This window comes from Chaetodon trifascialis, chromosome 19, assembly GCF_039877785.1.
Source record: "Chaetodon trifascialis isolate fChaTrf1 chromosome 19, fChaTrf1.hap1, whole genome shotgun sequence".
In the NCBI taxonomy this organism is placed as follows: domain Eukaryota; kingdom Metazoa; phylum Chordata; class Actinopteri; order Chaetodontiformes; family Chaetodontidae; genus Chaetodon; species Chaetodon trifascialis.
The window spans coordinates 23,722,306-23,733,760 of NC_092074.1; the positions used below are offsets into that span (position 1 = coordinate 23,722,306).

Consider the following 11,455-nt stretch of genomic DNA (forward strand, 5'->3'; position numbering starts at 1 on the left):
GCTACCGTACTTGCGGAAGTGCCACGGAAATGCCAGCTTACACGCCCATACGAACTTCTTCAGGCGCAGTGATTCACAAGAAGTGTTAAATCAAGAGGAAGAACAGCAGAAAACAGTCGTGCACAGAAACCTGAGCGGCTGCGGCGTCCATGAGCCTGTGAAGTGAGACAATATGGCGTCCGGAGATGTTTACTCGGTACGTTTGCTCCGCTGCCGGGAGGCTAAGCTCGGTTAGCTCTGTGCTGCCGCTCGGTTCGCTCGATTTGACGTTTAATTCAAACAGGTGACAGTTAAATGTGACTTAAGTGACATCACAGCATCGACACGAGCTGCTCTGATTTGACGTGAACACGGAGAAGTCACCTGTGTTTAAAGGTTGGCTCTGCAGTACTTTACTGTTAGAAAGAGCCTCAGTTTACATGAGCGTGCAGGTACAGCAGCCCCGCGCGCGCGCATGTGCGGTTGTGTGTGTGGTGAGCTGTTAAACCGTGAACTGATTCCTGCTTTGTAAGGTGTAACTTAAACACAGGTGAACTCCTTCTGCTTTACATTAAAATCACTTAAAGTTTTCTAAAAGTATTTTATGTGATGACTGTTCCAGGGTGCTTTTTAAATATATACTTCAAAATGTCAGTAAGCTCAGTGGAGTACTTTATATATATCTATTCATAAATAAATATGCATATTTATTTATGTTTGTACACACAAAACGTCACACTTCAACCGTCAGTATGTGGTCTGTGAGGCTAAGTGTCCCGGTGTCCGAGTGGAAACCAGGAAGTCCCCTGAGTTTCTGAAGGAAAAGTATTTTAAAGTAGTTTAACAGCTGAGAGTGGACACGCCTGACTGTGGACGTCTGTGTTGTCCAGCACAGAGACCCCGTGCTGAAGAAAAGAGACGACTTCGAGGACATTCTGGAGGAGAGGAGGAACTCCAGCGACCTGAGATACGCTCTCAGGTGTTACACACCTGTGCTGTACAAAGGAGTGGCGCCCTGCAAAGCCGGCGAGCTGAAGAGTCTGGTCCTTCAGTCTGATCAGCTGCAGTATGTCGTCCGCCAGGTAAAGGGGAGGTCCTGAGGCCGCGGGTTGTCTTTCTGGTTCTACCTGACGGATGTGCTCTGAAGGTCAAAGAACAGCTGAACATCCGTCAGCGTGAGAACCACCTGACGCGACAGGAGCCATTCATGTGACGCTTCAGGCGAGCAGAATAACTATCAGTTTGTTTACAGGTGTCCAAAGAGATGGGCAGAGCCGCTGAGGACGTCCAGGAGGAGGCGTCGGCCATCTTGGATGAGATGGCTCACTCCCTGCAGCTGAGCACCGTTCGCTTCTTCGCCTTCACGCTCAGCAAGGTGTTTAAAACCTTGTTCAGGAGCATCTGTGTCAACGAAGAGGGGATCCAGAGGGTGAGGACGCACTGCCACACCGTGAAGTGTGGAGGGGACACAGAGCCCTCAGAGACCGTCCTGATCTGCTGTCTGTGCTGTCTGTAGCTCCAGCAGGCCATCCAGGAGCACCCGGTCGTCCTGTTACCCAGCCACCGCAGCTACATGGACTTCCTGCTGATGTCATACATCCTGTACACCTACGACCTGGCTCTGCCCGTCATCGCCGCCGGCATGGGTGAGCAGAGCAGCTGTGGACGCACTGAGTTAGCAGATGTCCACACACGCACACACACACACGCGGTCGCGTTGGTGTTTTTAGCCTGATGAAGATGAGATCTGACGTGAAGCTGCCGTTTGTTTGCTGCAGACTTCATGGGGATGAAGTTCGTTGGGGAGATGCTGCGGATGTCTGGAGCTTTCTTCATTCGCAGGTCGTTCGGCGGAGACAAACTGTACTGGTCTGTCTTCTCAGAGTACGTGAAGACCATGCTGAAGGTGAGGACGCTGAGGATGCCTGCCTGTCCTCTGGTTGTTGTGGCTGTCTCTATCGTTTGACGCACCATGTCGTCTCTGTCTTTCAGAATGGATTTGCACCAGTTGAGTTTTTCCTCGAGGGGACGAGAAGCCGGACGTCCAAGTCTTTGACACCAAAGTTAGGTGAGCTGCAGGAGACAGTGGACACAAGCTCTGCCAGTCTGCAGATCTTCATAAATGAGACCGATGAGACTGATGAGACTCACTTTATCGTCCCCTCGTCTTTCTGTCCTCCTCCAGGTCTGTTGAATATCGTCATGGATCCGTTCTTGAAAGGGGACGTGTTTGACGTGTGCTTGGTCCCAGTCAGCATCAGTTATGAGAGGATCCTGGAGGAGGCGCTCTATGCCCGAGAACTGCTGGGCGTCCCCAAACCCAAGGAGTCCACTTCAGTGAGAGCCCGACTGGAAATGATGATTCATGATTTGTGGTTCGGTCCGACTCTGCAGCCCGTGCTGAGGTGTGTCTTCACGCTGCTCATCACAGCTTCGTCTGTCTCTGCAGGGTCTGTTTAAAGCCAGAAAGGTCCTGAGTGAAGACTACGGCAGCATCCACGTGTACTTCGGTCAGCCTGTGTCCGTCAGGAGCTTAGCCGAGGACAAAGTGAACCGGAGCCAGTTCAACCTGGTGCCGAGGTACGATGAGTCAGCAGACTTCAGACTGTGCGCTGTGTCTTACTGCTGGACGTTGTTACAGCCAATCAAACGTTTGCTTCTGTCTGCCTGAGCGTTCAGAGTCTGGGAAACGTTTCCTGGACGGACTGACTGTCCTCTTCCTGTTTGCAGGCACATCCCCACGAGGCCCAGCAAGGACATCCACAGCTTCGTGAACGACTCGGCCTACGGGCTGGTGCGGGCCCAGGAGGAGAACATGGTCCTGAAGCCGTGGGTGCTGCTGGCCTCCCTGCTGCTGCAGAACCACCACCAGAAGCAGGCGGCGGGCTGGAAACGGGGGCTGGCGCTGGAGGAGCTGACCTCACAAGCCGTGTGGCTCAGGGACATTTCTCGGCAGTACGGAGCCTTCCTCCACTGGCCCGGTACGAACAAGGTTTAGTCCAGGTAGCATCGACCAATCACGTTTGAGCAGGATGTAGTTGCGTGCAGGTAAACAGTCCCTGTAGAGAGCTAAAGAGGCGGAACCCGATTGGCTGCCGCCTGACGATGACTCAGCTTTTATTGATCTGAGCTGAAATGACGTGTGGACCAATAACAGGAGGTCTTTGCTCGTCCGATAGCTGATTGGTTCTGTCTGTCCTGACTCCTTCAGACCACGCGCCTCCTGCAGAGGTGGTCTCCTCCAGCCTTCACCTGCACCGAGGCCTCGTGAGGACCTGTGAGGGCAGAGTGCAGCTGGCTCTGGAACAAGGTTTGGCTCTGTTCGTGTTCCGGTCCTTTCTCCCTGTTTGAGACGGAGGCGAACCAGTTCAGACCAGTTTGTTCATGAACTACAGTTCGTACAGCCTCCACTGAAGAAACGGTCACATCTGCTCACAGCTGCATTCACTGACAGTTACTTTGTGAAAGAAATGGAACCAGACCCTGTCCCTGTGTGTTGATGCAGGAGGACAGGTGGGACCAGGCGGCACCGTCGCTCCAGAGGAGGAGCTCCTGAGCCAGGCAGTGGTCGTCCTGTCCTGCGCCTCCTACAGGAACCAGGCACTGCACGTCTTCCTCCGCCCGGCTCTGCTGGCCTCCGCCCTCCACGCTGCCTCCTCCAACCTGAAACGTAAGGCCGACCCTGCTGGTTTGTCTTCATTCATTCATTGATCGGCGCTCTGTGCGTCAGTGTGGGCTCCAGAACAAACAGCTGACTTTCTCCTCTGAAGAGCGACGTCTTATCCAGGCCTGAAGACGTGTTGGCTGCTTCTCCTGCATGTTGACTGTTCTGTGTTTTCCAGAGGAGGTCTTCAACAGCTTCAGCTTCCTCAGAAACATGTTCTCCAATGAGTTCATCCTCTGTCCCGGAGCCACGGTGCAGGTGAGAGCAGATGAACGGCTGAATGCTCTGCAGTCAGTGAACGCTGTGTGCTCCCTCAGACGCCTTCACGTGTCCCTCCTGTGCTGCAGGACTTTGAGGAGGCCTGTTACCTGCTGGTGAAGACCGGAGCTCTGCAGGTGACCCAGCAGGAGCTTCTGGTGACAGAAAGAGGACACAAAACTGTGGCCTTCCTCACCAGCATGATGGACCCCTTCCTGCAGGGATACCAGGTGAGACGTGAACACTTCATTTAGTTTTAACAGGAACCTGAAATGTTTCCTCATTGGAAAACTTTTAAACTGTTATTCTCTGACAGCTTGTATATTTGCATCCTTACATGAGGGCAGATACGTGCACATGGACGGTGCACAGACGGCACACACAGTTCATGCAAACATCACACCTGTTTCAGGGAGCAGCTCGTTCCTGTTAAGCTGCAGGTGTCCAGTAGAGGGTGCTGTTAACACATGATCATCGCTGTGTGTGTGTGTGTGTGTGTGTGTGTGTGTGTGTGTGTGTGTGTGTGTGTGTGTGTGTGTGTGTGTGTGTGTGTGTGTGTGTGTGCTGGTGGTCTCAGGTGGTCTGCAGGTTCCTGTGTGAGGAGGCCGCTGAGACTCTGATGGAGAAGCAGTTCCTTCCTGCCGTCCGCAGGTTCATCATCAAACATCTCCTCACAGGTTTCCCTCCTCAAACCTTTCATGTCAGACGATTTCTGCCCGTTTCCACCTCGACGGACTGTAACTGTGTGTGTGTCTGTGTGTGTGCGTCTGTGTGTGTCCTCCAGGCAGACTCAGGTACTCTGAGGTGTTGTCGTCGGACCTCCAGAAGAACAGTCTGGCAGCTCTGCTGAGACTCGGAGCCGTACAGAAAATCAAAGGGTGAGCTGATTTTCATCGTCTCCGATCGCTTTGATTGGTCGGTGTTTCAAACATCAATAAAACCGGAATCAATCATCAATAATCAAAGTGTTCACTGACAGCAGCTTCATGTGTTCATCTCCTTCATCCTTCATGTGTTCACAAAGCGGTGAACTCTCTCCATCCACTAGGATCGACTGAGCCTTTCAAACCCAATCATCATCCTCTCCCCTGTTTACCTGTGGAATGATCAAACAGGTGTTTCTGGAGCGTTCCACATCTTTCAGTCTGTGAAACGTGTTTCTGCATCAGATATTTGCAGAAATGATCAGCTGATCAGCTGAAAGCTGGTAGAAATCATCTGTTTGAGTTTAAGAATCTGTCCACTCTCCTCTCATCACATCCGGCCGTGAGGACAGTTTGGTTTTGAGACGTCTGTCCTGCTGATTTCTGCCTCCGTCTCTTTAAACTGGACGATCAGCTGGACTGAACCTTGCCTGTCTGTCCCTCAGGGTGGAGCACAGCTGTCTGAAGGTCAACAGGGTGATGGTGAACTCGCTGGAGGACACTTTAGGTAAGACACCGGCCGTCAGCACGAATCAGCCGCTTTGATTCTCCTTTGAAACAAACGTCTCTTTGTCCAGGAGGAAAACTGCCGACTCAGAAAGCCGTCGGCGCTCGCCTCTGATTGGTCCTCGTCGTTGGGGCGACAGAGAGGGGTGGAGCCTTTTTACCTGAAGTCGACGCACCTTGACGGCGTCCCCGTTCGCCTCAGACGGTCGACCCCACTCCAAACGACTGTCTGTGAGAGGTGGAGCGACAAGTGTCCACCTGGAGACAGCTGAGTGCCCTTTGTCTCCTCGTGTCCTCGTCCCCTTTCGTCTCTCTGACTCTGTTAAAAGTTTTTTACCTGTAGACGTTCATGAAGCGGCTGCTCGTGAGGCCTTTGCAGGTGTTACGAAGCTGTTTGGTGAGCGGCCTGGTGGAAGCTCGCCGCCAGTCTCAGTGTCTTCTTCTCTGCTTCCTCTTTGTCTTGTCTCTATGAGCACTCTGATTGGTTCGTGCGCTGTGACGTGGAGCCACATCGGCGCTCTCACCTCGTGCAGGTGACACTCCGTTTAAAACTGCAGTAACTGTTACTGAAGCACTTCCTGCTGCAGCAAAGGACGACGCTCGCTCGCTCGCTTTCGGAGGCGTTTACGTATTTTCTCAAGTTCTCGAGTCTCTGATAGTTTGTGAAGCTGCTTCATAGTTACACATTTTATTAGTATGAATGTGTTAAAGTTGTTTATTTATCGTCAAAACGACGCAGACTTTATCGTTTGTTACAAAGGACGAAGAAGAGGCGAAAATAAAGGAAAAGAGGAGCCGATGCTAATGCTAACAGAATGCTAACTTGACGCAAAAACAGCTTTAAAGGCCAGCGGGTGATTGTTTTGGTCAAGGCTCAGGATCACTCATTAACTTTTTATCAACGTTTCCAAGTTAGATGAGTCAAACATCGTCGTTATGAAGCCGTTTGTTTGGTCGTTAACGAGCAGCGCCGTCACGTCGACCTTCACGCCGCTCCTGCGTCGGCTGTTTGACCAGCCTGGTGTGGGACGTTTGTGTCAGTCTGAGAGTTTACTGAGGAAACCAACACGTTTCCTTTGAGTCCAGAAGAAGCCAAATCTCTCCAGCGTGTCATCTGAATTGAGTCAAAGCGGCCAAACGAGCTTTGATGAACTCTGCAAATCTGACATTAGCAAATGTTCAAAGCCACTTTTCTCTCTAATGCCGGCGTTTTCACGAGACGCCGTGTCCAGGGACAAACTGTCCAACCTTCAGACCCGACTCTGATCCTTCAAGTGTTTTAATGGTTTGACACGAGAGCTCCATTGATGAACAGGTCGCATCCAAATACACGTCTGCTGTTTCTCACTGAGCCTAATGAAAGGAGGAGGATCGTATCTGCGGCTGAAAACATGCAGCTGCAGCGAGTCGAAGCTTATCTTCCATTTAAAAACCAACCAAACTGTAAAACTCAGCAAAAAGTACAAAGATCTTCTCTGAGAGCCAAATTTGCCAAATACTGAACTTGATCTCAGGCTTAAGTTTAACTCAGCCACCATCGAAGCAGCTGTGTGTGCAGACGTGTGTGTTTGTGGTTCAGTGTGTTTCAGCTTTTATACTCTTTAATGTCTAAATATTTGACTGTGTGTGTGTGTGTGTGTGTGTGTGTGTGTGTGTGTGTGTGTGTGTGTGTGTGTGTGTGTGTGTGAGCTCCTGCATCTGACCCTGTTTTAGTGTGTGTATGTGTGTGTGTGGTTTTCCTACTGAGTGTACAGGCTGATGAACTAAAGCATGTTAATAAAATGTTTGACGTACCTCTTTGAGTCCAGACTGTGTGTCAGCTGATCAGGATTCCCTCCATCATCTGTTCATGTGCAGCGTTTGTTTGACCTTTGACCTGCTGAGACGATGTTTGATCAGGAATGATTGACCCCTGACGACCTTTAATCACTGACGAGTTCACACAAACCAACTGAGAACGTTTGGATCTGAACTCGAGTCTTCAGCTGCTCGTCTGTCACCACATGGTGTCAAAGGTTGGACACAGCAGGGACGGCGGGCGACCTGATGGACTTCCTGGGGCTCAGCAGCCGAGACGCTGCAGGGGCTCAATGCCTTGCTCGAGGGAAATTCAGCAGGGTCAGTGGTCTGGACTGATGACTGACAGGGACTCTAAGCCAACCTGACGTCCTGTTCAAACGTCTGATATCAGCTCTGAGCAGCATTTTAACGACTTCAGGTAAATCTGAGCTCACCTTTTGGCCACTTGGGGGCAGTGCAGCGAGCTGGAGACAGTGGAGCATCATTTTGAGTGTGAAGAGGTCAGTCCAGCGTCCAGGCTGTGGTCTCTCCTGAGGGAAACACCTGGCCCCTCAGCTGCTGAATGTCCTCCAGCTCGTCACCTGTTCGATGCCAGACAGGTGGCGTCAGCTGATCGTCCTGCGTCCGTCCGTCTCCATCCAGGACCTGAAATAAGATCATTGATCAGAGCAGATTTAAATGCTGAAGCAGCAGCCACAGGTAAAAACACACCTGAGCCCAGCTTCACCTCAGGTTTCTAAAGACTTCTGACCTGAAAATAATCAGAGTATTGATCATACAGTGTCAATCAACATCGTCCCCACGTCAGTCAGCAGTTCAGTCGTCAATATCTCACCAGAAAACAGCAAAATGTGACGAAACTGTTGATCAAAGATGATTTCTGCTTTTTTCAATACACATTTTATTTTGCATCAAACACTCAGATCAGTGCATCCAACCGGCCTCTAGGTGGCACACTCGCCTCTCCGAGCTCTGTCCATGGCAAGCTGTTGATGCACGCACACACACACGCACACACACACACGCACAGCAGCAGCAGCATTTTTCATCATGTTTTGTGGCTCTGCTGCTGAGTAAGAGACTGCTGCCAGCAAATCCACCACTTTCCATCCGTACTGGCCTTTCTCTCACACTCACTCCGTCTGACAAATTACAGGTTCGTCTACAGTTGCCATAGCAAATTGCTTATACACACACTCCATCCATCCGTCCGTCCGTCCATCCATCTCCCTGGTGGTGTATAACAGTGTCAGCCACAGCCCTATCAGCACTTTATCTGCTACGCTATGACAAACAGGGCTGAGAGGGTGGGGGTGGCACACACACACACACACACACACACACACACACACACACACACACACACACACACACACACACACACACACACACACACACACACACAAAGGGCAGCCCATAATAAACTACCTCCTGACCTGTGGCAGCCGCTGGGAAACAACAGCAGCAGACAGCTCGTGCTTTATGAGCAGAGGTGAACCATGTTTGGGTTTGTCTGCCTCTGTTATTCCTTCACTTGTGTGTGTGTGTGTGTGTGTGTGTGTGTGTGTGTGTGTGTGTGTGTGTGTGTGTGTGTGTGTGTGTGTGTGTGTGTGTGTGCGCGCACAGGTGTGACTGAGCGCACGCCGGCCTGCTGCTGTGTCCGGAGGGCTTTGTGGAGGTCTATGTAGGGAGGTGATTGAAGGGAAAGGGACCCTGGTGGCTAATGTGGCGCTCAGGTAATGGGCGGCTGATGGATGCAGCTCATTTGCTGCAGCAGGTCCAGTTTATCAGCTCAGCGCTGGAGGCTGAGACATTTACATACCAAACGAGGCCTGTCGGGGTCCCAGCGGAGGGTCAGGAGATCCCAATTAGTCCACGTTTAAAGGTCCGGCGTGGAGGATGGAGGCGGGTCTGATGGCAGAGAGGGAATCTGATGTTTATGTTGTGATCAGTGCAGAATCAGCTGGAGATGAGGATGAGTCCTGTTAGCTTTCAGTGAGCTCCTCACATCTACAGAGGGAGCTCACCACGATTCTACAGGAGCCCAGAGTGGACAAACCAAGCTCTCCCTGTGCGCGTTCACATTACCTGAAGGCCACCGTAGCTCGGTTAGGTTAGGGAGGAGTCAGCTCCATCATCAGACCTTTAAAGAAGAACCACAAAGACTTTCACTGGATGAAACATCTGCTGAGTCACTGTTGTCCAATGAGGTCACGATGGAGACTGAGCCCGTGGCAAACACTTCCTGCTGCTGCAGCCTCACATTAAAAGCATCTAACTGCTGCAGCACAAGCTGACTTTTATCCTGAAGTCGCCACATAAAGACAGACAGCTTCCACTTTCAGCTTGTGGCAGCAGATTAAAATATGACAGGAAGTGATGGCTGCAGGCTGCACACCTCCACCGCCTCAGCCAGGTGAGATCTGCTGACTCAGCGCAGCATCAGGTGAGGCTCCTCAATGAGGACAAAGACAGTTAGTCTGACTCCTTACTGGTCTGCACTATCGTCATTATTCTTCTCTGCGGATGAAGAGCTAGGCCCATGAGGACAGTTTGCTTCATTACAGAATCTTATTTCATAGATTTATGGCCTCAGAATGGAGTTTTTTGGAGCAGGAGGTTTTTTTAAAGTGACTTTAATTCATTTAACACGATAAATAATCGACATTATGATAATGTGTTCAGCTGACGGCAAACAATGAGCTAAACGATGCACTTCACATTTCTCCTTCACATCCACTGTTGATGCGTTCCTCTTCCTCTGTTCTATTATACATCAAAGATAAGCTGCTCTCAGATCAGCGATTAGTGCGCAATGAAAACATTTGCATTTTTTACGATATTTGCATAATGAGGACACGCGTGGATCCAACGTGCTGCGCGACACACACACACACACACACACACACACACACACACACACACACACACACACACACACACACACACACACACACACACACACACACACACACACACACACACACACACACACACACACACACACACACACACAGTCTCCGTGGGATCCACGAGCTGCCAGTTCTTGACAGCAAGATAAATAATAATCCTCTGATGGATGCTGCCGTGAAGCGAACGCTCAGGAAGATTTAATAAAATCCAATAGAATCTAATTGAAGTGGCGTGTGTGTGTGTGTGTGTGTGTGTGTGTGTGTGTGTGTGTGTGTGTGCGTGTGTGTGTCTCGTGGGGCTACCTTTGTAAATGCAGGTTTGTTATGTGAATGAAGATCTGGGAACATTAGATTAATCAGACAGAAGATGAACCGTCGTCCTCTGCAGCTTCATCAAACCACTGAAGATCTCCGTGCTAAGCTAACGGGCTAACTGGCAGCAGCAGTGAGACAGACCATCATCATCATCATCATCATCATCATCATGTTTCTGATTACTGGTGCACCTGCAGGTCAGTTGAACATCCGCCTGTGAAAATCTCTTGTTAAATTCATCTCATTTCTTGTGTCATTTTTTCCATTTCAGGATTAATCTACAGATTTCAGAGTTTTCTTGGAGGGAAACGGCTTCCTTTCAGTCTTTGTCCGTCAGGGAAAGTTTAGCTGGAAGCGACAACAAGCTGCCGTTTGTGACCTTTTCTTAATGGAGTCTGGTGTTTGTGGCCCTGCAGCCTCTCTGGTGTTAACATGAACACAGTCAGTTCACAAACAGCTGAAGATGATGATGATGGTAGCGACGAATCTACTCTTAAACGTCTCATTATCTCATTTTAAAGAGTTAATTTGGCTCCAGTGAGGCGGACAGGATGAGCTGTTCCCTCCAAACATCACAAGATCACACAAAGATTGGCGTCCTCAGCGGCGCTCTGCAGGCTGCGGAAGGTAAACCTGGATCTGATTAAAGCCACAGGGCAGCTAAACGCCCTCTCTCTCCGCTCACCGCGACGCTCTGCGGGGCCGAGACTACGTGATCGCTGACCTCGCCTCCATCAGCAGAGCAGCTCGTCAACGCAGCCGCTGCTCAGAGGGAAGACCAACACGAGGAGGACGGCGGCGGGAATTCACCTCAGGAGTCATCACAGGTGAAGATTCTCAGATTTCACTTCATACAAGCTTCATGAAATCAAGGTTCATTCAGTTAATCTGAGGTTAAACGAGTCAAACGCACGAATAAACAGACTGATTCACACGTTTGCTTTGAAACTGATCTTCATTCACGCCATCAGGTCAGAACTCTTCCACTCTTTGTCGAACAGCCGCTAACCATGCTAACAGCAGCTAACAACGCTAACGGCTGCTAACGACGCTAATCTGCAAACACTGACGTCCTAAATGAAAATGATGAATGTGAT

At 50.4% G+C, this 11,455-nt stretch overlaps 2 protein-coding genes across 2 annotated transcripts in view; both read left to right on the forward strand.

Moving 5' to 3' along the window:
* Positions 1-11,455, forward strand: part of c19h1orf198 (chromosome 19 C1orf198 homolog) — a 207,467-nt gene that overhangs the window by 93,196 nt on the left and 102,816 nt on the right. The gene's annotated exons all lie outside the window — the stretch shown is intronic.
* Positions 16-7,125, forward strand: gnpat (glyceronephosphate O-acyltransferase). Its single transcript, XM_070987571.1, has 17 exons — positions 16-196; positions 870-1,061; positions 1,232-1,408; positions 1,496-1,625; positions 1,758-1,885; positions 1,972-2,047; positions 2,165-2,316; positions 2,429-2,559; positions 2,710-2,960; positions 3,191-3,289; positions 3,485-3,649; positions 3,822-3,901; positions 3,991-4,131; positions 4,479-4,578; positions 4,686-4,779; positions 5,271-5,332; positions 5,403-7,125. The coding sequence occupies exons 1-17, from the start codon at positions 173-175 to the stop codon at positions 5,444-5,446; spliced, it is 2,046 nt and encodes a 681-aa protein (XP_070843672.1). The 5' UTR covers positions 16-172; the 3' UTR covers positions 5,447-7,125.